Source organism: Podospora anserina, chromosome 2 (genome assembly GCF_000226545.1).
Source record: "Podospora anserina S mat+ genomic DNA chromosome 2, supercontig 2".
Lineage (NCBI taxonomy): Eukaryota > Fungi > Ascomycota > Sordariomycetes > Sordariales > Podosporaceae > Podospora > Podospora anserina.
Genome location: NW_001914858.1, coordinates 2234857 through 2259740, shown reverse-complemented (window position 1 = coordinate 2259740; position 24884 = coordinate 2234857). Strand labels below are relative to the sequence as shown.

At 53.3% G+C, this 24884-nt stretch overlaps 9 protein-coding genes across 9 annotated transcripts; 5 read left to right on the top strand and 4 right to left on the bottom strand.

Moving 5' to 3' along the window:
* Window positions 1-115: 115 nt before the first annotated feature.
* PODANS_2_6220 (uncharacterized protein) lies at window positions 116-1168 on the top strand (the record flags this gene model as incomplete). The annotated part of the gene is made up of 1 exon (XM_001911355.1): window positions 116-1168. One exon carries the CDS (start codon window positions 116-118, stop codon window positions 1166-1168), a length of 1053 nt encoding a protein of 350 aa, XP_001911390.1.
* A 587-nt stretch (window positions 1169-1755) lies between these two features.
* On the top strand, window positions 1756-2781 carry PODANS_2_6210 (uncharacterized protein; the record flags this gene model as incomplete). The annotated part of the gene is made up of 1 exon (XM_001911354.1): window positions 1756-2781. The coding sequence occupies one exon, from the start codon at window positions 1756-1758 to the stop codon at window positions 2779-2781; it is 1026 nt and encodes a 341-aa protein (XP_001911389.1).
* A 469-nt stretch (window positions 2782-3250) lies between these two features.
* On the bottom strand, window positions 3251-3837 carry PODANS_2_6200 (uncharacterized protein; the record flags this gene model as incomplete). The annotated part of the gene is made up of 2 exons (XM_001911353.1): window positions 3251-3654; window positions 3726-3837. The coding sequence occupies 2 exons, from the start codon at window positions 3835-3837 to the stop codon at window positions 3251-3253; spliced, it is 516 nt and encodes a 171-aa protein (XP_001911388.1).
* A 1663-nt stretch (window positions 3838-5500) lies between these two features.
* Window positions 5501-6688, top strand: PODANS_2_6190 (uncharacterized protein; the record flags this gene model as incomplete). The annotated part of the gene is made up of 3 exons (XM_001911352.1): window positions 5501-6388; window positions 6466-6522; window positions 6590-6688. 3 exons carry the CDS (start codon window positions 5501-5503, stop codon window positions 6686-6688), a joined length of 1044 nt encoding a protein of 347 aa, XP_001911387.1.
* A 1664-nt stretch (window positions 6689-8352) lies between these two features.
* On the top strand, window positions 8353-9231 carry PODANS_2_6180 (uncharacterized protein; the record flags this gene model as incomplete). Its single annotated transcript, XM_001911351.1, has 2 exons — window positions 8353-8635; window positions 8795-9231. The coding sequence occupies 2 exons, from the start codon at window positions 8353-8355 to the stop codon at window positions 9229-9231; spliced, it is 720 nt and encodes a 239-aa protein (XP_001911386.1).
* Window positions 9232-9732: 501 nt separating this feature from the next.
* Window positions 9733-12546, bottom strand: PODANS_2_6170 (uncharacterized protein; the record flags this gene model as incomplete). The annotated part of the gene is made up of 1 exon (XM_001911350.1): window positions 9733-12546. One exon carries the CDS (start codon window positions 12544-12546, stop codon window positions 9733-9735), a length of 2814 nt encoding a protein of 937 aa, XP_001911385.1.
* A 1968-nt stretch (window positions 12547-14514) lies between these two features.
* Window positions 14515-16716, top strand: PODANS_2_6160 (uncharacterized protein; the record flags this gene model as incomplete). The annotated part of the gene is made up of 2 exons (XM_001911349.1): window positions 14515-16286; window positions 16512-16716. 2 exons carry the CDS (start codon window positions 14515-14517, stop codon window positions 16714-16716), a joined length of 1977 nt encoding a protein of 658 aa, XP_001911384.1.
* Window positions 16717-17679: 963 nt separating this feature from the next.
* Window positions 17680-20011, bottom strand: PODANS_2_6150 (uncharacterized protein; the record flags this gene model as incomplete). The annotated part of the gene is made up of 7 exons (XM_001911348.1): window positions 17680-17736; window positions 17795-19359; window positions 19425-19509; window positions 19569-19617; window positions 19690-19711; window positions 19784-19817; window positions 20003-20011. 7 exons carry the CDS (start codon window positions 20009-20011, stop codon window positions 17680-17682), a joined length of 1821 nt encoding a protein of 606 aa, XP_001911383.1.
* Window positions 20012-21544: 1533 nt separating this feature from the next.
* PODANS_2_6140 (uncharacterized protein) lies at window positions 21545-24862 on the bottom strand (the record flags this gene model as incomplete). The annotated part of the gene is made up of 2 exons (XM_001911347.1): window positions 21545-21648; window positions 21715-24862. Coding segments are annotated over 2 exons (3252 nt in total), but the record flags the coding sequence as incomplete, so codon positions are not given.
* Window positions 24863-24884: the final 22 nt, after the last annotated feature.

The following is a 24884-nucleotide window of genomic DNA, read 5'->3' as shown; positions in this document are numbered from 1 at the left end:
TCATGCTGTCTGTGGTAATTGTGGGGAGAAGAAAAAGGTGATTGTTTTGCCGGTGGAAGAGGGGCTCGAGCAGGCGACACAGCTGGTTCAACAGGCTACGAATATTTTGGCGGGGATGGACAGGAACTCACCTAACCGGGGGGTGGTGCAGATTCAGCCCGGGGAGGTGTTTGTTTCTGAACCGGGGACGCCGGCGAGGTTGAGGAGGGCTACTGTGACGGATCATGGCATCAGTGCTGATGTTGAGGTTCCTCATAGTAATCACTCGTCGAGGAATCACAGTCTTAGTATTGACATTCGGGTGCCGGATCGGAGGGAGAGTGTCCAGAGGCATTCTCTTGGGCAGGATCCGAAGGTTGTGCAGTTGGTTATTGATCCGAGGGATCATCTCATTGAGGCTGATATCAGGGTTCAGGAGATTGCTGCTCGGGCTCGGGAGCACAGCTTTGGTCTTGACCCTAAGGTTGGGGTACGGGAGGAGAGGCCGAGAGGGCATAGTTTGAGGGAGGATGAGATTGTTGATGTTGATTTGGAGGAGGCGGCCGAGGTTGAGAGGGTAGAGGGAGAGCATGGTTTGAAGGAGGATGTCAAGGTTGGTGATAAGGGGTTGGATCTGAAGGAGCATGGGCTTGGAGGGGACCAGAGGGTTGATTCACCGGTTCACAAGGCCAGGGAGCACACCATTTCCAGAGACAGCTGGGTGCCGACTCCGACTTCGAGGGCTTTTGCTCATGGGATTCATCTTGAAGAGAAGGTGCCTGTGCCGGAGCTGCAGAGGCTGAATGTTGAGCATGATCTGAGTCAGGATCGGAAGGTTTTGACACCGAGCCCGGGGCGGGAGTATCAACAGCATGATTTACGTGCCGAGCTTCAGGTCAAGAGTCCTGCGCCTTCTCCAGTGAGGGGGCACGAGATGGGGCATGATGTGCGGGTTATGGAGAGTTGGGCTGATCAGTTGAGGGTGAAGGAGCATGTGATTGGGGAGGATGAGAGGGTTGCTTCTCCTGCCCCTGGGAAGAGGAGGGCGCCGGAGCATTTGCTGGCGGAGGATGCCAAAGTGGGCCAGAGGGCGCATCAGTTGTTGGAGCACTTTTTGGAGGATGATAGGAAGACTATTCGGGGGAGCAGTCGGGGGAGTAATCGGAAGGAGAATGGAAATGGGAAGTAAAGTCGTGGAAAAAAGGGGAATGGGGGAGGAAAGAGGTTGGATGATGATGATGAATCCTAGAGACAAGCTTTGGCTGGATGAGACGGATGATGTGGTAATCGCTAATGAAATCCTAGCAATGGACGAGTAGGGATAGAATTGTAGTGTTTGTGATTACAGATATCTTTTGCTTCTGGGGTTGGGTGACGCCTTTTGTGATGCTTGTCTGGGTGAGAGGAAGGTGTCTTGCTTGGTGTTGAGGGGGCACTATGAGGCAATGACCCCACCCCCGCAGCGGTTTCAAACAGCGGACTCCTGTCAACAATTGACAAATCTACCCCGCTGTAGCGACTCCAAAACTTCCTGCAAGTCAACTTGTCCCTCGGCCGAAGCAGGGTGTGATTCATCGGACGCTTCGTCTCCTGCTGCTGGTTAATTTGCTTGCATCTGCATTCACCCATTGCGCCGGTTTTGTCGAGAAAGTATAACTGTCGTCTTTGAGCGGGATTGAAACACGAGAAAAATCCAGGGTCCTCGAAAGTCAAATTCCTTTTTTCGAATTTCACAAAGCCAGCAGCAACACGATAGTAACGAGAAACGATACAACAATGACCGAAGAATACACCGTCAAGATCGGCACCCGCCGCTCGGCCCTCGCGCTGGCCCAGACCGACCTCGTCATCGCCGCGCTCTCAAAGGCGGCCGGTCCGTCGGTCAAGTTTGAGGTTCACTCCATGGCTACCATGGGGGACAGGGACAAGACTACCCCTTTGCCGTCGCTGGGGAAGGGTTTGTGGACTAGTGAATTGGAGGCGAAGCTGGTGAACAAGGAGGTGGATGTTATTGTGCACTCGCTCAAGGACATGCCGACGAGCTTGCCGGAGGGGTGTGTTCTCGGGGCGGTTACGCAGAGGGAGGATGCGAGGGATGTGGTTGTTTTTCCGAGGCGTCAGGGGGGGGAATATAAGGCGCTGAAGGACCTGCCTGAGGGGTCGGTGGTGGGGACTAGCAGTGTGAGGAGGGCGGCGCAGCTCAAGAGGAGCTATAAGGGGTTGGTTTTTAGGGATGTGAGGGGGAACATTGATACTAGGTTGGCAAAGTGTGATGATGAGAATGGGGGGTATGATGCTATTATTTTGGCGGCGGCGGGGTTGTTGAGGTTGGGGTATGATGAGAGGATTGGGCAGTATCTGGAGAGCTCGACGGAGGGAGGGGGGTTGTTGCATGCTGTGGGCCAGGGGGCGTTGGGGTTGGAGATTAGGGAGGGGGATGAGAAGATTGCCGAGTTGATCAAAGCTGCGGTGGATGAGGATACTATGATGGCGGCATTTGCGGAGAGAAGTGTGATGAGGACGTTGGAGGGCGGGTGCTCGGTGCCGATTGGGGTTGAGACGAAGTGGGTTGAGGATGAGGGGGAGAAGAAGCTGAGGTTGAAGGTTGCGGTTGTCAGCCTGGATGGCAAAAAGGCTGTGGATGGGGAGAGGACAGAGAAGATTGCGAATTTGGAGGAGGCCGAGGCTCTTGGGAAGAGCTTGGCTGAGAAGCTGGCCAGGGAGGGTGCTCAGGAGATTCTTGATGCTATCAACAAGCTTCGTGAATCGGCGCCGGGTGCGCTCAAGGTCAGCGATGCTTAGGTGCTCGTCGTGATGGGTTGTGTTTTTGGGCGGATCAAAAAATAGAATAGCGACAGGGCTTGCTTATGCTTCACAATGATAAATCTCACGGTGTTTCCACTCCAACTGTCGGATCATGCTTGGTTTCTATAATCAGCCGTTGAGTGCTCTCTGCCTGGCCCTCGACGGGTATCTGAAATGGCACAATGTTTGCGCCATTGCAATGCTGACTCTTCTCTGTCGTGAATCCTCTTGTCATCAAAGTCAAGATGCGCACCCATAAAAATCAAAACACCCTTTTGCCCCGGTATTTCCCATGTCCCGTATGGTACAGATCCTTTCTTTGGGCCCCTTGTGTATTTATCAGGTTGAACTGTCCGGAATTTGAAAAAAAACCAATTTACCGTACACCCCTGAGAGAGCACCTCGCTGCCAGGCCTCCCGCCCCTCTCAGCGTCTCTCTCTCCCCTTCTTCAGGTCATGTCTCTGCTTAGTGGTCCTCGTTGGCAGTAAACTCGTTGTACTGCTCAGAGTCCATCAGGGTCTCAAAGTCCTGGAGGCCCTGCTCGTCAACCTGGACCTTGGCGATCCAGCCGCCGCCGTGGGAGTCATCCTCAGGGACCTGGTTGAGGTTGCCAGGCTTCTCCTCGAGCACGAGATTGATCTGGGTGATCTTGCAGCTCACGGGGGCGTTGATGTCGGCGGCACTCTTGACCGACTCGACGGCACCGATAGCGTCGCCCTTGTTGACGGTCCTGCCCTCCTCTGGGAGCTCGACGTAGACGAGGTCACCGAGGGCCTTGGCGGCGTACTCGCTGATGCCGATGACGCCGGTCTTCTTGTCGGCGGCGAGGTCAATCCATTCGTGCTCCTTGGTGTATTTCCTGATCTCGTCTAGAGGGGGTCTGGTGGTTAGTAAGGCCCGTCGCAAACTCAGGGCCGAGGTTTTGGAGGGGTTCTCTCACTGGATGCGGTGACGGAAAATGGGCGGGCAGCAACGGTGCGGGAAGCAGAGCTCCTCACGGCAGCGAAGGCTGATGGGCGAGCAGCCCTTAGGTACCGGGCAATGGAGGCCATTTTGAGTTGTACAGCTGGAATGAAGCGAAGGGTGAGTGAGGTTGTCGAGAACCCAGAGATAAATCGAATGACGCTACCTACCGATAAAGAGACGGGACGGAGTACCACTGCGATTGTCGGAAGCCAGTCCCGGTGATTGGGCCGGTGGTTGCCGGCCAGCTGCCGGGCGGCCAGTCAAACGCAGCAGCAGGGAACCGAGCTACCGAGCTTGTCTTACATAATAAGCGCGGAGCTCTGTCTGCTGATGGTGGAGTTGGAATCTCCAGATGAGGTCATCTTCAACACGCGACTTGATGCTTCTTGGTTTTTTGAATTGAATGCGACAAGGTCAAGGTCAGGTAAATTGGAGTGAAAGGTTTCAGTCTTGAAGTATGTTTTGGTTGAAGGTCATGCCATTCAGGGAGTAGGCCTCTGTTCAGGTGCGCTTATGCCGGCGCTTATTTTAGAGCAAATGGCGGTTGAGGTCAAGAGATGATGGAATCGGAGCCTCATTTATACCTTTCTAGACCTGCCTACCTCATGTCAAAGTTAAGGTACCTGTGTTGAAAGGCGCTTGGCAGGCAGATATGCAGCAAGAAGGCGTGTGGCTAGATCCTCCATCCAATGCTCTGGGCCGATGAGGGGAACCAAACAAACTGAACCTTGACCCCGCGTTTAAGGAGGCGGCCTGGAGATTTGATAACAAAGCAAGGCAAAGCGTTTCAATGGTTGCTGCTCTATTGGAGTGGTTTTGTTGATTGTTTACATTGGGGACATCTCCCCTGAAAAGGCAATCATGATCATCACTACATAGGACTCTCTAAGAGAGAAAGAAAAGAAAGAAAGCGTCAAATCGCGTCGCGTGTCGAGCAGCGCGTCCTGGTCCTGGCCAGAAGCAGTGACGTGTGCTGGGCTCAATTAATTGAAAACGCTAGCTGAGTGGACAGTCGAGTCGGGGATCGGGAGTCGGAACAGGGCCGTGGTGGGTAACCGTCAGTTCGCGCGCTTGGCCTTTTGCACCACAGTGGGTGAGTTTCGATTTGGTTCCCCTCTGAACCTCCCCTTGCTCTGTCCTGCAGGAGTCAAGGCAGTTAAGGTACCGGCTACTGCACTCATTCCCACATTTCCCCACGATCCAGCAACCTCCATTCACATCAGTGGGCATCTATCTGTTCCTCCTCCTCCAGGTTGACTTTCTGCCTGTCGTCTGCTTCCTTGGCCAGGCGCGCCGACAGCCTGGGTTCCACGATACCTAGCCTGACGATCCGATCCGGCTCCGCACTGCAGCACCGCACCGTCCACCCGCCCGCACGTACTTGCGACCTGCATCCTGCCCTGGTTGCTTCGCTGCGAACGCCCATCTTCCCACTCTTCCACCACCGACTGTGACTGCTGTTTGAGAGTTGAGACGAACACGGTCCCTGGCTTCTTTGGTTTTGGTTCTATAGCATCCCCGACCAAGCTAGTCTACCCAGCTTACCTCTACCACGCTTCCCTCAGCTCTCTGTTTTTTGCGTCTCCATGAACTCGTCGCTGGCCTAGCATTGGACTACCAACTGCCGACCACCGACCGCCACATTTGTCTTCTTCAACGACATCCGCCCCGATCGACTGCTATACTCTAGGGCTTGTCCGTCTAGTCTAAGCGCTCGACCGACTACCGACCGCCACAGCGCGACTAATCATGAACCCCCCTACCGCCTTCTACCAGGAACCCTCCAACCAGCCCGAGGGATCCCCAGCTCAATTCCCCATCGCCGACCCCAACACCATGGAGCAAGATCATGCTGCCGCTCACCCTTACTCAGACTCTGCTCTGACTCCCACCCCTACCTACAACCAAGCCCCAGTCGAGCTGCAGGATGACTCTATGGTCGGAATGGAGGACACAGTTCAGCCTACAAACGACTATGGCGCCTCAGATCTCAATGGCTTCCACGATCGACACCATGCTCAGTCATCCTCTGGCGAACAACATGGTCTCGGAATTGCCAACTCGCCCCATGTGAATGACAACACCGATCCCGACTCGACCGCTCGGTACGGAAACCAGCCATTGCAGCAACCTTCCCTTTCTCGACCCCCATCCGGCCTCTCGGGACAAGCGCCAACTGCCAGCAGCAGCAATGGACAAGGGGTGGCCGGTGATGTGCAGAATAATGGCCGCAACCACGTGGTCATCAAGGTTGGCATGGTTGGCGATGCCCAGATTGGCAAGACAAGTCTCATGGTCAAATACGTCGAGGGGTCCTGGGACGAGGACTACATCCAGACTCTGGGTGTCAACTTTATGGAAAAGACAATCAGCATCCGAAACACCGAGATTACCTTCAGCATCTGGGATTTGGGTGGTCAGCGCGAATTTGTCAACATGCTGCCACTGGTGTGCAATGATGCCGTGGCCATCCTGTTCATGTTTGATTTGACTCGCAAGAGCACGTTGAACAGCATCAAGGAGTGGTATCGCCAGGGACGCGGCTTCAACAAGACGGCCATCCCTGTTCTCGTGGGCACAAAGTACGACCACTTTGTGAACTTGTCACGCGAAGAGCAGGAGGAGATATCGACTCAGGTATGACCTGCTTCTGGTAGATTACATATTGTTGCTCCCGACTGACCAACGTGTGCTAGGCCCGTCGTTTTGCAAAGGCCATGCGTGCTGCATTGATCTTTAGCAGCACAAGTCACAGTATCAACGTTCAAAAGGTATACCCGTCCCTTGTGCTCTTTGGCCTTTTTGAGTTGTATCATGTCTGACCCTCTTCGTTTGCAGATCTTCAAGATTGTGCTCTCCAAAGCTTTTGATCTGAAGTGCACCATTCCTGAAATCAGCAATGTCGGGGAGCCATTGCTGCTCTACCAGTCCGTCTAAACACATGAACAGGCGTGTATTGTACACTATCTGCTCCTTGAGTGCTCTCCAGGCGATCATCAGCAGAAACAAAGCTGAAAACGCCAAATGACCAACGCCACGATGCAAGACCAGCCATCATTGAAGAAGAAGAAACAATACCCTTTTTTATATCGACTCGAATCGGCATTTTCACATTTCACATCACACACATTTATCACATAGGTCTGGCTTTTTCGACCAGACCTTTTCAGCGGCGTCATTGTCAGCAAACCGAGCCTTGGTCAAAGGCCCTTTTTTTTTTTTTTTTTTTTTTTTTTTTAGAGAAATGCATTTCTGGGGGTAGGCTTTTTTTTTCGGTTTGATTCCCTGTGGTTTTGGTCAGAGAAGAGCCGAGAGTGTCGAACACGTGTTGGAAAAGGGGAGCAAATTGATGGGGTTTGCATTTGTGCCAATGAGGGCCAGTCAGGGGAGGAAGTATGGACCGGGAGATGCATTTTTTGAGGTTACAATGTTCGGTAGACTTCGGGTAAGGTAAAGAATGGACTGGGGGCTGGGGGAGCGCAAATCATCGGGAAAAGGAGCAATTGGGGCTTTTTTACTTACTATTTATACTATTACTATTACTTATTGTATTGTATTGTCATTTGTTTGGTCCTTCGTGGTGGTATAGCACTCTTCAGCCTTGGCAGAGATACTCTGGCTTCCATCCGATATTGTATCAGACAGAGCAAAACATAAAACATGGTCATAATCCAATCACAAAAGTGTTCATCGGTTATTCAAGGTTCCAACAGACAAAGTGCCAAACAACAACATATCGAGACGGCTTGCCTTCACCGAGTGCCGATGAGCCATCACATATCACTCCATCAAGCTCAGCCCAAGGGGGATACAGCTCACAAAACCGGAGCTACAGGTGAGACGGATTGGACTCGCGGGCCTGCCTGTCCAACTTGTCTGCACGTCTATGACAGGTTACCTGACTCGGTCCCCTCATTGGTACTTGTCCAGCTCAGATGCTATCCCCCGTGTGTATTGTTACCAAGTTACACCACTCGAGTCCTTGTCTTACTTATTCTCCGTTATCATTGTTCTTCTCAGGTGAGTGATCGGATAAGGCCGACTCAGGTACCCTTTGCGAGAAGAATTTGTCGGAATCAATCTCGAGGCTGATGTTTGTACACTCAGGGGGGACTTTGTAGACTCTCACCGGGGCTCCCGAGGGGTATGTTGCTATCACGCTATCACAGTGGTTGAGAGGGGGGTTGCTTGCGTAGGGGGGAGCACGCCAAGGGTATACTGCGACAGGATACTACGTAATAACACTTTACATCTCTCCCAATGCGGAGGATTCGAGTAGATGTGCTGGGGGAAAGGGGGGGTTGATAGTGGCGAAGTGTTGGGTTAAGGTCAACTTGCAAATATGCTTGCCGATGTTGGACTGTTGAGGGGAGACACGCCTGCACGATGATACAAGATCGAAGAGGCCATCGACCTTTTTCAAGATCGATTACGGGTGACAAGTTGATCAAGAGTTACAAACCCAGTATAAACACCTCAAACCACGCGAGGACTTGTCGATTTTTCTTTTTCGGTTCTTTCTTATACTGCCTGTTCATGAACCACTCCCACTGTCTCTTTCATCTTTACTGTCATCACCCCATTCAACAAGGCCAGCCACCATGACCAAGATGTTGTCACTCGTCTTACTGCTGTTCGCTTCTTTGTCTCGGGCACAGGATAATACTCCTCTTCCTTTGCCCTCGCCGACTTCGACGACGTCTGTTACGGTGCCGTGGTCGAGCATCCCCGCGCCTCCGGCGGCGACAGGAACGGTGTGGTCTTCTACTTCGGCACCTACATCTGCTCCTGCGGCCTCCGGCGGCAGCGGTGCCGCCACTGGTCAAGGGGCGGTTTGTGGGAAGGGGTTTACGTATTGTGGGTATATCTTGAGGGATCATCAAGGTAGGTCTCTTTCCTTCTCTCAAAACCTAGGTCAGCCCAGTCAGGGAAAACAAAGACGCACGATTTCCCCCTCGACTTCTTTAAACATTCTCACTCCTTCATCCACCCCGCCCACTTTCCACCCTGTCCCTGCCCCCTCACTAACACCCCATCTCCCAGGCTTCGCCGAAGCAGACATAGTAAAATCCTACTGCTCCGCCTCCAAAGAAAACTGCCTCGACGGCAAGACCAAAACCGACCCCATCCAAGCCCTCTACGTCTGCGTCCCCCCCGACAACTCCACCACCACCTTGTCCCTCACCTCCAACATCTCCCCCAACTCCAACCCCTACGCCAACTCCGATGACGGCTCCTCCTCCCATTCCTCCTTTTTCAGATCACTCTTTTCCGGTTTTGGTAACAACAACAACAAGCTCCACCCCCGCGGCTTCAACAACAAAAAGAGACAAGCCCCCGTCGCCGGCGCAGGCGGCGGCAGCTCCTGCAGCCTGACCGACACCGCGGGCAACAAGATCGAGCTGCTCTGCAGTTGCGGAGGGACTTGTCTGAATCCCGACAAGGATCATATCGGGAGGTGTGATGCTCCGTGTAACTGATTGACCTGCAAAAAAAAAAAAAGAAAAAAAAAAAGGACTGGATAGCAGAAAAAAAGTGAGAGACAGGTTGGACTAACTAGAGACGTTCGTTAACTTACTTTTCGGCGGAGGGGGAGTTATTTCCTTTGTCAATGGGTTGGGATTTGTATCGCAAGGAAAGTGTAGGGTAAAAGTTTTGTAATATGAATTCACGACGTTCATTTTCCCCTCTTGACTAACTCCCTGTTCAAAACGCAGTGATCTGCTATAAACTATACGCTGTATCCTCACATTATGCTATATAAAATCCATCCCTCCCCCTTCCATTCTCCGTCTAATCCCCATCTGATAAATTCTCTTGTCCTATACCCATCATCCCGTTCCTACAAAACTACAGGCGTGATATCTCATATCCCCCCCAACTCCCATCGCCATACCCGCTAATCATACATGACAGATAAAAACCAAATAAAAAAACCAAAAGTAAACTGGATATCCCCCCCCCCCCCAACACACACACACTCACTGTTCCATTTCCCCCTCCTCAATCAACCTCCCCAAAATCAAACTCTGAATCACCAACTCATCATCCAGCGTCCTAATCCTCTTCAACGGCGGCTCACCACCATCCCCCGTCACCACCTCCGGCGCCGCCATCGACCCCCTCTTCCTCTTCTTCTTCTGCCCCGTCGAAAAAGGGGCCGAAAACAGCGCCTGCTCGACCGACTTCCCATCAACATAAACCCAGTCAAACACCTGCCCCGCCTCCTCCGCAGCCTTCACCGCCACCCTGGCCTCGTCAACAGTATACACCCTCGTCAACGAAACCCCCAGCACCTGCGCCAGAAACACATACGGCATCTTCTTCGACTGGACCGACTTCTTCACCACGGCCAGCATCCTGCTCCCCTGCAGCAGCTTCGGGCGCTGGGCAACCACATCCGCCAACCTAGCCGTCGCGGCGTCATAAGGAGCCAAACTCCTCGACCTGATGGCATTATCCAAAAAAGCCGACTGTCCAGCGCACAAGAGAAAAGGCGACCAGTCCACCAGCTCCCCCCTGTCTAGACACATCGTCACCCAACGCGGAGCAATACACGGCAGCCCCAACGCCAAAGCCTGCATGTACTTCACCTTGCGAGAGTGCCCATCAGCAATCAACGCCGTAAATCCGGTGGCATACCCAGCGGGAGTGAGTTGGATCTCAGCCGACGTCTGGCCCTTCCCAGGACTAGCGACCGGGGTCGACGTGAGTGATCTCCCGGGTGAAACCTCAAAGAGCTCATCGAATCCATTTGGAAGCACCCTGCCCCCAGCTTGCGCAATACGCTTCTGAAGGGTGGTTGAATCGTCCATGCGCTTCTTGTACTGATCATTGGTTTCACCTGGCTTCTTCGATTGAAAAGAAATGGCAAAAGCCATATTGCTGAACAATCCCGAAGTAGGCTGGCCGAAGGGCGATTTGATGCTCACGCAGGCAGCTCGAAAAGTAGACCGAGATGCCGAAGCAATATTGAGACGGGAGACGCCCAAGCTATCCTCAAAAGCCGGCGTTGTCGGCAGGGGCAGAGCGAGCTCGTCTGTTGAACCTGAGCCCCTCCTGCTCTGCAACCTTACAGATTGCCTCAGACTCTCTCTTGAGCCTTTCGGCTTTGCAACTCTCTCACGGGCTTGTCTCCGGTTCAGTCTCGTAGAAACCGCTGAGAAGTTGCCAGCCATTGAAGCCTCGAGAGGCGAGCGCTCAGACACAGATGCTCTAGTAGAGTCTGTGTAGATACTGGGGGTTGAGGCGATGGAGGTGAGGTCTGAGCTTGAAGGGTGACGAGGCTCAAGAATTGCCCTTCTGGATCTTGTATTGGGCGCCGGGGGGGTCGAGTGAGGCAAGGCCGGCTCCAGTTCTGGGGCAGCCGGCTGATGGGTTGGCTCCTCTACCACACCGGCTTCCATTCTAACTCGTGTAGGACTCGTTTCCGGAATAATGGATGTAGCTGGAGCTAGACCTGGGGGCTCAACAGGATGGCCCGAACGAGCTGACCGCCTTGAACGCACTGCTGGAAGTTCGGGCTCTGCTACTGGCGTCAAGTCTACCACTGGCTCTGCCATATCCCCGTTGTCAGACTGGGTTGCATCGTCGTCAACAATATCGGGCTGTTTCGGTCCAGATGGCAAGTTCTTAGCTTGGGAGTCCTTGATGGTCTCTTCATCCGGTGAAGAATCTTGAGCCTCGGTGCCGTGGCACTGGGCAAGATATGCCTCCGCCTTTGTCGTTTGTTTCTCACTGCTCGTCAATGGCACTTCGATTTCTGCTATCTTCGTCTTCGCTGAACGCGGTACACTGATGGCGGTTAGTGACTTGAGCGCAGCATTCTTTTTGCTCTGTGCCCTTCGACGTCGAAGTAGCTCCTCGTCATCATCATCGTCCATTTTGAATACAGGAGGGTCTGACCGCACTTCCGAGGAGCCACGTCTTTCTTGGGACTTGTGAATAGGCTCATAAGCGGCCATTGGCTCCAGGGCTGCTCTTCGCCTTGGGAGCAACTCAGATTGCGGCGCTTCAGTAGCAGCTTTGTTTCCATTCGAGGCGCTAGGAATGGGACTGCTGGGTCGATTTTCCAGGTTGGATGACTTTCTCCCTGAAAGAATCTGTGGGCTTGATGGCGGGTTCGGGACAGAAGACGACCGAAGACCCCGATCCTTAAGTGGGGATGACAGAGCTGGGCCGGTAAGTGATCCTAGGTGAGGGAACTCTGCCGGTGATGGTCGTGAGGAAGTTGGGCTGGCCACCTTGACGGCCGATGAAAACTGGGTCGACTGAAACATTTGGGACGGGGAAAGTAGCTGAGAGAGTCCTTGTCGAAACGGGTTATGTGGAGCAGCCGGTGTCTCTGGCGGGCGAGGCGACGATAAGATGGGCTGGTGAGATGCATGTTTGGGAAGACGACTTGTGCCATAGTCAACGAAGCCCGAGTCGTGTGGCAGATTGGAACCATGATAGGGCGTTTCCTGGGGAATTTTATCAAGATCAAACTGCACCGTCCCTGCATTCTCTTCCTCCACAATCGCTTGTTCTCGAGTCCGAGTGCTCATGCTGGGAGATGGCGAACGACAGTACTGGTCATAGCTTCGACCATTGTTGGACTGTGTCGACTTTTGCGAGTCCATCTTGTCTCGGCGCGCAACGTTGATCTGGTTTGGGGCAGGGATGTCTGTTAACTGAGTGTCTGGGCCATCGCTGCCAGGAGCCTGGCGGGTTTGTGACCCCTGTGATGGTGCCCTTTCCACGCCGGAACGATGTTGACGACGAGATTGTGAGTTGTTGTTGCCTTCACGCGTCATCCCCCGCGTCTGTGAAGCTGGTCAGTGCAATCCATGGAACGGACAAACAGGGGCGTTGAACGTTTGCTTTGCGGGGAAATTCAACGGCCTTGGAACCGTGCGAAAAATACTCACGTTGAAGGATGGTGGCTTTTTGAAGCGGCCAACGTCTAAGTGCATGTGTATCCGTCAGTCCTCAGGATTCGTCACAGAAAATTACAAAAAAAAAAAAAGAGAAAAGCACTGACGCACCTTTCTGAACACCAGGCTTGCTTGGAGGCGGCGTGGTGCTGAGGTCTGGTGGTGGAGGTGAGCTGCTTGCCTACACAGTGTCTCGATGTTAGCCAATCCTGAGATGCTGGAAGCCTAGAGAAGGTGAGGGGTCCCCTATTCAGCGCCACCAAGAACTTACAATGCCAACACCGTAGCCTTGCACCAAGCGGTTAAAAACCTCCAGAGTGTCCTGAGACTCATTTTCCCCTTCCAGCGCCTTTTTCTCGGCTCCTCGCAGTGTCTTGGATGGCATGTTGTTGGCCACACCTAAACCCAGCCAATACCCAGCGGCGAACTGGCGGATCGTAAGAGAAAGGCTTGCTGGAAATCCGCAGGTTCTGGATCCTAGTGAATTGATTAAAAAGAACCAGAAATTAATTCGCCCACGATTTCTCTCAATGGCAAAAGAAATCGTAAGCTGCTCGTCGCCGGGACGTTGCCATGGCTTTGATTAGGAAACAACGGTTGCATCCCTTTGCCCAAGCTGTACCGTTCTAAGAAGCGCAAGCGCGTCGAGGACGCGGGATCACGTGAGTACAATCAGAGATTCTTTGTCAAGTGGTCCGTGCATCATTGCCTCCAAGAATTCCAGATCCCAAAATCCGGGGCGTCCCACTTTCCAAATGCAGGGGAAATTGAGATTTGCAGCCAGTTGGCAGCGCCTGGAAACCGAGTTTGCAGCCTTGTTCGAGAAGGCTTGTGATTTCTATTTTGTATACGATGCAACGGTTTCCAAGCCATTGCTGGTGAGGTTTTCATCCCAGCTTATATCAAACAATTGCTGGGTATAGAATCCCCGTTTAATATCCGGGCCATAGGTGATACCCCGGGCGCCTCATCCATGCGTTTCTGCTTCTCGAAGCATTCGAATGTTTTGTTTATCTCGTTAAGGTCATTGGGATCTCATGCTCCTTTCCCCGTGATGTGTGTAGTGCTGGGTAGGGTGTGAGGTTGTCTGGTTGCCGCGGAATGTCTTGCATTCGATTCCCCGAATTCCCACTCACACCACCTCGTCCATCTTGGCCAACAAGTCCCTCGTCTTCGCCATCGGTCCATCCAGTCATCGTCCAGATCCTCGCGTGCGGTTGTGGCACTGGAAGAGACTGCGGAGCAACACGGCATGCAGGTAATCGAAATGAATTTTGAGAATCCTTAAAATAATCGAAGCCCCTCTCCGACCTCCTGGAATCTCCCTGCGACTTGCAACACCTCCACTGGCCAACGGTCAACCTTACCTTTTTATTCCCTGTCGGCCCCACGAGCCAGACCACAGTCTCCAGTGCTTAGGTGAGCGATCAAGTCCGACGGGGGAGAGGATTCGATCGCAGCCGCCAGGCTACCCCAACAGTTTGTGCCACCACGGCTGCTATCCGTCCGGCGGGTATATCTCGTCCATATCTTGTCCGAGTTCAACACAGAGAGACCGCAACACCACACATACCCGCCCCCGTGTTCCAACCGAACGTTCGAATACATTATTCTTGAGAGCTTCAGAACAAACGATCTGGAGCGGGGCCCTGTCAGTTACAGCTGCTAGGACCGGGCTGTGCAGTCGCACCGACGAACCCATACAACCCCCGGACGAGACCCCCCAGCATTGGTTGGCGGTCAAGGTCTGCTCACCAATAAGAAAAAAGGGTCGCATGAATCGGGCGAGATGAGGTTTCCACCCACTGTCGTCCCCTTCTGAAAGCGCTGCTCTCTTCTTTTTTTTCCATGACCTCCATCCCCATCCTCCGAACTTGCTTCGTTTCGGCTTGCGCCTACACTCTTTTATACCAACGCGACAGCCGCCTGCTGAACGCTCACAAGGCCGTCGTCGTCGCCAGAAGAACGACTCGCTACACCGCTCCCCGCCACCGCCTTCTTCGACGCCGCAGAGCTGCTTGGTCGGCCTTTGATCCTGAATTCTCCTCCTTGCGCAAGCCGTCACAACAACACTCGTTTATCGCCCCCGACCCCCTTATCATTGAAAACAAACAACCACCACCACCACCACCAGCACAGAAGACCGAACCACCCCGCCCAAGAACACCCGTCACGCCAAAGAACCAACAGCACCCTTACTACATGGATCAGATGATTTCACCTAGAAGAAGCCTGGACGATACAATGGCAGGACAAGGAACACCAAACAATCTACGGCGGCACGTCGCCAATCGAGGAATTGGAAGCCGAGGAAGCAGTCAAGATGACACACGACCTCGAACAATCCCCGATGATCTTCTCAGCTCGCCCAGTTCCCCCTTTGGTGGGTTCAGCGAGGGTCGCTCCTCACGATCCACCTCCTCAGCCTCCAGAACCACCAACAGATTATCCCTGACCCTACCCATCGCACCACCAAGTGCCTTCCCCTCCCGACCCGTCCCAGCATCCACCACCGCAGCGACCTTTCCCCCAACACCATTAGACACCCCCTCCTCCATCATGTCTCCGGTGGAGGGAATCGACTTCATCACCGCGATAGCAGCGCAGGAGAGGCGAGTAATGGAGCTGAGGGAAGAGCTGGACCGTGCCGAGGCCGAGCTGGCGAGGTTAAAAGAGGAGTTTACTCTACACGAGGGATACAAGAAGAGACCAGCTAACAGGCGAAACCACGAAGCGTTGCGATCGTTAAACTCGCCGGCGGATTGTCACGACGAGGTTGCCATCCGGAGGAGCATTGAGCTGGACAGGAGGAAGACGTTGCTGGGGCAGCAGCACCAACAACAGCAACCTACACCGGAAAAGAGCCGGCGACGGGTATTCACTGGTGGTCACGCGAGGAAACTCTCGCTGCTATCACCGACAAAACCGGGCGAGGGCTTCTCCATACATGAAGACGGGCCGAACCATCTGAAACTGGACTACGATCCACATGGTGTTCATAACTATGCTCCTGTTACTCCGAGCTACCTCGCCAAACGCGCCTCCTGGGCACCGAGGACTACACCCCAGCCTACAAGCGTTAAGCAGATTGCCCAGGACCTCAAATCAGGTATCTGGACCTTCATGGAAGACATCCGCCAAGCGACGGTAGGCGACGAACCCATCACCGGACAGGGCGTCTACCTCCGCGACAACACGGGCAACATGCGCCAGACGAAAGTGGAGAGGATGCTCCTTTTTGACAGCAGCGATCAGCAAGACACCATCCGGCCCGCACCCAATCCTCGACCAAAGGTTTCGTCGGCGTTTGATGATTTGGCGACAATGAACCCTATCCCTACTACTGCCCAGGAAGAGGAGTTTAAACCACCACCACTCCCCCTCAGGAGATCAAAGACGGAAGCGGCAAAACCAACAAAGAGGTTCTCGTGGACGCCGCTGACGGCCGACTCGGTGGATGATAATGACTGGTCGAATTGGAATAGCAGCCCGCCGACGGGTGGTGGTGTGTCGAGTCCGCGGTGGAGCGGGACGACGGTGAATGGGGATATTATGCCTAGTGATCCGACCTCGCCGAAGAGGGGAGGGGAGGAGGAAGAGGAGGAGGAAGAGACGCCATTGTATGAGTCCCATTTTTTTCGTTTTTTTGTTTGATGTGATACCCGGGTTTTCTATTTATTCAACAACGGTTTTTTCTTTTTCTTTTCCTTTGTTTGAAGAGATACCCAGCCCAGCCAGCGGGCAAAATATACACCTTAATGTCTTTTTCTTTTTTCTTTTTTCGTTTAAAAGAAGAGGTTCTGATGATATCTTGTGTGCAGGAAAAACAAAAACTCGAAATCGAGACTGAACAGCGGCGGCAACAACAAGAGGAACGGCTCATCCCCCAACGGCACCGGGAAATTGGAGGAGTTGCTCCCGCCTGTACTCAACAAGCTCACCCCGTCCAATATCAAGAAGATGGGGAGTGAGTTTATGAAGGAATGGGAACGGAGTTTGAGCCCGCCCGAGCAGCAGCGGCAGCAGGGGGGAAAGGAGAAGGGGATTTAGAGGGTTCATCCCTCTTCTATTGGCTGCCTTCTCGTTTCCGGGGGGGGGGGATGAGTTGACTTGTGGAGCTATTTGAGAAAGAAGAGGAGGGATCAGAAGAGTTGGAAGAGGGGGATACCCCAGTGTCTGTGTTGGAGTTGAATGGTTTGTTGGAAATCTTGTTGGAAAAGAGAACGTGTTGGAATACTTTCAAACAGAGAGATGTGGAGAAAAAAAAGGTGGCGAGAGGGCTGGGATATTATACGTTTTCGCTTCTTTGGCGGCGCATTGATCGAGGAGATATATTTGGGTCATGGTTTGATTCTAGTTCGGATGGTTATTAGCTGGCTGGCTGGTTTGGCTTCTCAAAGTTTGTTGGAAATATTTGGTTGGCAAAGGCTTATATGGATGGTTGGTATGGGGTTCTATCTGGACGGCTATGGCTAGGCAGGCAGGCGGGTTGTTATCTGGTTTGAGAAGGAGAGAGAGGGTGAGAAAAGAGTCACTTGCTGCTGTTGATGTTTTTGTTGCTTGTTTATAACGATAACGACCCATCCCAACTGGATATGATGTATGGTATATAATGACGGTTGAAATACAAAAAAGTCTCAAACTATTCTGCTTCATCAATAATCTTCACATGACAACATCATGATCCGAATTACCGAAGCATCAAGTGTTTGCAGAACTAATCAATACACTATCTACCCCATTGAACCCCCAAGAATGTGTATGTCAGAAAGAGGGACAGAGGAACAGAGACTGACAGAACAGAGAAATCTATGAAAGCCAGGGTAATAATCCACCACCCATCCCCTTTCCCCCACCCTTCAACAATCATCACATGTCAAACGCAATTGTAGTACCTACAAACAGCAACAACCTGTCACGATGACCGCGCTTTGCAAAAAGAACCCAGAATGAGTTCGCTTAGAATATGCCAACAACCGTGACGCCCCTTGCTGTCAACAATACATCATTTTTTTACTCGTCAATCACGGAAGCAAACTTGTCAAGCATGGCTTGTTGTATCGCCTCGTACTATTTCATTGTCAGTTCATGATTCTCTCTTCCAGGGGATGATAGTAAAGGGACTAACCTTCTTGCAAATCTTCTCCTGTCCCTCATCTGGAATCTCAAACTTGAGTCTGCGCAGCTCGCCCTGGAGGTCCTGGGTGGCATCGCGCACCTTGGCCCAGCTCTGGCCAGAGGCGATCGCCTTTTGCGCCTCATCGTGGAATCCCATCATGAGCTTCATCATCCACTCCGTCTTCCAGATGGGGCAGAACTGGTCATACTTGGAGTAACCGTTCTGCTGGAGGAAATCCTCCTTGATGAGGGTAGCCATATCCAAGGTGATCTTGTCAGGGTCAGACAGCGCAGACTTGCCGACCAGCTGGACGACCTGGTCGAGCTCTTCACTGTCGGAAAGAAGCTGCTTGATACGGTCGCGCAGGCGAGGGAAGTCGGGGTACTCCTTCTCGTACCACTTGTCGAGCGTCATGGTGTACTTGCTGTAACTGAGCGAGGTGTTGATCGAAGGGAAATGCTTGCGCTGCGCAAGCTTCTTGTCCAAACCCCAGAAGACCTGCACGATACCGAGCGTGGCAGATGTAACAGGATCGGAGAAATCACCACCGGGTGGTGACACGGCACCAACAATGCTGACACTGCCATCGCGGTCGGGGCTGCCCAGCGCCTGGACCTTTCCGGCACGTTCATAGAACGAGGCCAACTTGGCAGAGAGGTAGGCGGGGAAACCTTGATCAGCGGGCATTTCACCGAGACGGCCGGAAATTTCTCTCAGAGCCTCAGCCCAGCGGGAAGACGAGTCAGCCATCATGGCGACGTCCATGCCCTGATCTCTGAAGTACTCGGCCACTGTGATGCCGGTGTAGATGGACGCTTCACGGGCAGCGACGGGCATGTTGGACGTGTTGGCAATAAGAGTTGTGCGCTTCATGATAGGCTCCATGCGGCCATCGACCTCAATCTTGAGCGATGGGAAATCCTTCAAGACTTCGGCCATCTCGTTACCACGCTCACCACAGCCGACGTACACAATGACATCGCTGTTGGAGAACTTGGAGACGGACTGGGAAATGACAGTCTTGCCACAGCCGAAAGCACCGGGAATGGCGACGGTACCACCCTGGACCGAAGGGAAGAGAGCGTCGAGCACACGCTGACCGACCAAGAAGGGCTGATTGGCAGAGTGCTTCTCCGTGGTTGGGCGCGGCACACGTACTGGCCAGGTCTGCATCATGGGGTACTCAGTCTTCTTGCCGTCGAACTCGACCTCGAGGATCTTCTCCTCGACTGTGTAGCTGCCCTTCTCGGCGATCCTCGTGATGGTACCGCGAGCCCTGGGAGGCAAGAGAATCTTGTGGACGGTAATGAACGAGTTTTCGTAAACGGTACCCCATACGTCACCACCGGCGATGTGGTCGCCGACCTTCTTGGTTGGGGTAAACTCCCACTTCTTCTCGCGGTCGAGGGCAGGAGCGGCAATGCCTCTGGGGATATAAATGCTCTGGGAGACCTGCGAGATCTTTTCAAGTGGGCGCTGGATACCATCGTAGATATTGTTCAAGAGACCGGGGCCGAGTTCGACGGAGAGGGGCTTGCCGGTTCGAAGCACGGGGTCGCCAACCATGACACCGGCTGTGAGACAATCGAGGTTAGCTTCGGCAAGCTTGCGCCGGGCAGGGTGGAGAGCCGCATCGTACCTGTTTCCTCGTACACCTGGATGGTCGCTTGGTCGCCATTGATACGAATGACTTCACCAACGAGCTGATCGTGACCAACTTTGACCTGTTTCCATAGCTTAGCCAGAGCGTCTTTTATGCCATCGGACCGAACCAGAACCATACCAACTCATACATAGCAACACCAATCATGTCCTCGGCGACAACGACGGGGCTGGGGGCTGCATGTTAGCCATCGAGGATCTTTCGGTATGTGTTATCGGGGGATGTATCGGCTCGAACTAACCCAGACACCGAGTAGATTTTGCCTGTAAGCCCATCAGTTAGCAACTAGAGATATACCACCAATGTGGTGGTTGGGATGAGGGGTTGGCGCATACCGCTGTGCACTCCATCCTGGCCATCTGCTTTGGACTGCAAGGCACCATCATGTCAGTGACCATAGCCCATTGTAACAAAAAGGGGGGTGCATCGGATTCGTGGTGGTAGTGGTGAAGGTGCGCCGGCGTGGTGGTTAGGCAGATGTCCAAAGACGCACGCCATGAACAGCTTGCTTGCATTGTCTCGAGAGAGTTGGAGGCGGGGGGAGGCTAGCTTACGGGGGCCATGCTGGGCTTCGGGGGAGGAGCAACAATTGCTGTAGGCGCGGGAAGGGGAGATGGCGGAGGGGATTCAGAAGTAATGACGAGCGTAGGTATATTAGAAATAGAGGCCGACGATGGCGGGACGGATGCGGGCGTGTTGATGCGTGGTGTTTCTGGCGAGCTAGGAAGTGGGAGGTTCGCAGCTTGGTCGAGAATCAGCAGCGCCGCTGCAGTTGCAGTTGGAGCTCCCGGTCGGAGGAGCTCCTCTTGGCGGGACCCGGGGCCTGAGGGAGCGTCGTTGCCAGCCGGCGGTGGAGGCGATGACGCTTGCTGCTGTGTGCTAGCAGCTCTAACCAACAAGTCAACCAGCGACGGCCGCGCCTTCAACCGCGGGCGCAGTCCCAGTCCCAGTCCCGCCTGCATCCAGGACACTCAGAGACCTTCCGCTCGCAGTCGATGATGTCCAGTGTCGCGGGATGTAGGTAGAATAGTTTCAAGAATGACAGACAACTTCCAGCGCCTTTACAATGTAGTTAGTGTAAGAGGAAAGTGACCCAAACACTATCTTAATTTCCACGCTGTCATTAATAACAATAACTAAACCGCGTAATTACCAGCTGGGCAGGCTCACCGAGGCGGAAGGAACCAACACTTCCATTTGATCTGAAACTACGATCCCTCTTGCCAGCTGAGCGGCCCAGCAACTCTGTTCTGTCAAATATTCCGTAGATACTCCGTCTGTATTTCAAGAGATTGGAGAGACGTCAACTTCAACACCTGCCTATAGCATCTCCCACTGTTTTGTTTACATGTGAATACTCGACATCTCCAAAAACAAGTTCGATGCGCTGCATTTACTTGGCTACCAAATCAATCCCGAGGCACCACGCGCTTCTGCCCGTCTATAACTCTCTTAGAACACCAAACACCACCCTCCCATTCTTCCAAAATCCCAATTCCCTTAATCAGCAAACTCCATAAACCCAATGCGAATCCTAAGCCTAGATACCCCCCCCACAATCTCCCTCACCAGACTCCTTAAATCTTACAATTATGTACATGTATGCCACGATATCAAAGCAAAAGGGATTTTTGCGGTAGCAAGCATCATTTCCCATTGCTTGCCTGCTCCCCTTCCTTTTTCGTCTTCATCTCCAACGTTGACTTTATTATCATATCCGTGCACCGCCTTATCACAAGTAAGCCCAATCAATAAGCTCCAGAAAAGGGAAAGGAGGAGAAAAACAAAATCAAGTACCCAAGTCATGATGAAACGGGCATAAAGTGAGAGTTGAAATCGCTTGTCAAATGCTTGGTGAATAAGCCTCAAAAGTGAGAGGGCAAACCTGCTCAGAAGCCTGCCTGCCCGCTTTCGCCTGCCCCGAAATAAGCCCTATCCGCGCGCCCTGAGTATATGGACTCCAGTTTTTCCTCCTTGGACAAAGAATAGCCGTGCGCCTGCCATAAGTGTGGCCAAACCCAGACCCATGGTGATTTTTTTTTGAGAAAAAGAAAGATGCCTGAGAAAAGGGCAAGGGTGAAAAGACATTAAAGGCATTAGTTGAGGAAGCCCTTGCAAGCCGCTGTTCCGCATAGGCAGGGAATGCGGTCCGTAGCTCCTATCTCACGCTCGAATTTGTAGTCGTATGTTAGCTCCTCGTCTGGAGCACAAGGTTAGCCAATGATCACATCACGGAAAACTAGTCGCTTATTAGATGTAAACTTACTCTGAGCAATGTCCCGGAGGGCATAAATGACAATCCTTTTGCTGCCCTCCACCTTGATGATCTTGGCCGTGCAGTTGGGCATGCAGCTGTGGTTGATGAACCGCGCGATGCCGCCCTTCTTGGTCGCGTCGATGACCGTGTTGTCATCAATTCGGAAGAGATAACTGCTACCTATGCCGCTCTTGAGATATCTCGCCTCCCGGAGCTCTGCAATCACCTGCCGGACTTCCTCGCCCACATATTCGATGATCATGTCGTCCTTGGGAATGTTCTCCATGGTGTACAGTCCCCAGTTGTGGATGGCCGACCGAGCAAACTTGACGGGCTTCTTCCGTTTTTTGAGCTGGTTGAACCTGAAGGCGTCCGAATCCTGGCCGAGACCCCTTATCTGGTCATGCAGACCGGCCACAAAACGACGGTTGTTCGCCCGATTGGCACGCGAGGTGCCTCTAGCAACCTGGCTCTCCGCCGCCAACTTTGCGGCTTCTGCGGCAGCCAGGACCGAGTCCTTGCCCGACTTCCCGTTTTGCGCCTGCCTCTCCTCCCGGGCCTTCTGGACCTTGATGTGGTGAGGCAGGTACTTGGACTTCTCCGAGTTGAGAATCTTTTTGACACCTTCGGTCCTGGCACAGCCGGTTGTATTGGGGACATAGTAGCCGCCAATGCTGCAAGGAGTATCCTTCGAACCATCGGTTGAGTTTAGCTCACGAACACGGTCCCGCATCCACGCCCAGACCTGAGGTTGCTCCAGATGTCCACTCCCCTGCCTCTGTTTCAATCTTTCCAGATTCGGCAGATCAGCGTGGGAAAGTGCAGGCAGAACCGAAGCCCGAAGCGAAGTTTCGTTAAGAATGAAGTTCGAAGGAAGCTCAAATGCGCGAACCTTCTCAGACGGATACATCTTCTCATCAAGGTCCAGTTTCCGAGGTTTCTCTCCTTTCTCGACATCTGGCTCCTCGTCAAGAGCAGCTTCCTTGATGCCCGGTTCAGGCTCAGCATCGGGTGTTGGCTCGACCTCATCCGCAGCCAGAGAGGCCTCCTTCTCAAAGATCTCTTCCTGCTGACGCTTGAGGGCTTCACGTTCCTCGAAAATCTGTTTCTTGGACTTCTTTTTGGTTTTCGTGGCCTTCTTTTTGGATTTGGCCCCCTGAGGAACAGGTGTCGGCATCCGCGAACTATCAGTGTCCCTCTCCTCCAAGGGTTCGGCATCGGGGAGCACAATATCCTCCGGCGAAAGCTCTCTCGAGGGGTAACCTGGGTCGACGCGGTTGATGGTGACTCCGAAAAGCTCCTCGTCCGTTTTCTTCTGCCGCTTGATAGCCGTCTCCATCTGCAAGTCCAGCTTTCTTTTTCGGGGAAGAGCCGGCCCGTCAGTCAACGCAAAGCTGGCTTCCGTCATCGAATCTTCCTCAGCTGGGCCCCATGACGCATAGTCTTCCTTGGTAGCCTCGTCATCCGTGGACGAGCGGCTACGAGGTCGAGATTCAGGTTCATCGGTATTCCGAACATTCAAATACCTGTGATCCACCTCGTCATCCGAGTCATCATCGCTATCGCTTTGCAGGCGGTCATGAAGAGATCGAAACGTCGAGCGTTGGGTGGGAGGTCGGTGGCGCGCAAAGGGGTCGTTGAAGGCATGCTTGCGGGCGTTGAGAGCAGCATTTTTCGCTTTGCGAATTCGGGGAAGCGCAGACACGTCCAGTCGACCAGTTCGCCTCTCGATTGGATCCGCTCTGGAATTCGGTGTGCCAACCGGTGATTTGGTGTCGGAGTCGTCAAAAGTGATCGAGAGCTTGGAGGAATGCGGGTCTTCAATGTTGTGCTTCCGTCGGCTGGCCACCTGGTTGGCAGGATCAAGAAAGTTCAACAAGGCTGGCGCCGCAATCTTGGTTCGAATGTGCCTGATGAGCTGCTCCTTCATCTGTTGAATTACCACATTGGTAGCTTCGATTACAGGATCGAAGTTCTTGGCTCTTTGATCCTTCTCTTCCTTTAGCAGTGACTCCTCTTCACGCTTTCGTCGGTCTTGTTCCTCCCGTTTCTGTCGATCCTCATCACGTCGGCCTCGGTCGTGGTCACGGTGTGATCGATGGTCGTCTACTCGCCTGCGCTCAGGACTTCGACTGTGTCTTCGAGGCTCTCGAGATGTCCTTGAGCCCCTGCCCTCTGACCCGTAGGTGTTGAGTTCCATGACCATAAGGTAATTGAAGAAAGGTGTCCGATTGCATGCCCTGTAGCAACGCTCAACATCGTGGCGACCCCGGTCGCTGTTGTGAAAAATCACGTAATAGCCACTCTTATCGGCGCGAATAGTCTCGATGGCGTACACTTTAAGGCGCTTCCTCATGTGCATAACCGTTGACGGCTGGACTGGAACGTACTCGTGGGCGACGAAGATGTAGGGCGCTTCCCGGATCGTTTCCTTGACGCTCTCAGTCTCGATCACGTACACGGGCCTGGTTGATGGCGGTCCTGGCACTGGTACTGGTCCCGCTCCCGCTCCCCGACCGGCAATAGGAGGCGGAGGTGGTGGTGCTCTGTGGGCAGCTGGACCTCGCGGCGCAGTAGGAGGAGGTCCTGGGACACTAGCCCGTGGGCCTGTAGGAATAGGTCTTGCCGTCGATGGGACACTGTTGTGTCTTTCTGAGTCTTTTCGGATGGCCTGAACGAGCATTTCGGAGCTCTTCTTTCCGTCAGGGTCGAAGTCGACTCGAACAAGGCGCCCTGCAATCTGCTTGTTATTCATGGCACGGACCGCATTTCTTGCTGCGTCGGCGGCACTAATGACTTGAGGCCGCGACCTATTCGGCTTCGTATCTTTGTACCTAAAGGTTGCAAAACCAAGGTAACTACCATTGTCGGGATGTAGCTTGTTGCTGCTCTCAGCAATGTCTCCAAAAGCAGCAAAACAGGTGGTGACCGTCGAGAAAGGGGTGATAGGATTGAACCCCGTAACCACAATTTGTGTCGGAGGGCCGGGCCCGCAAGACGTTTTGGGGTCGTATTTGTACTGCTTGAGACTGTAGGGGGTCTGGCGCAGGCGTGCCTTCGCATGGTGGAAGTCGACGTTGATGTAACCGAGGCGGCCACCCTTTGCAAGGCGGGGATCTTGGGGGGGAGCGTCATCTTGACCGTCCTGTGCGCGGTATTACGGACCAACAAGGTATCCC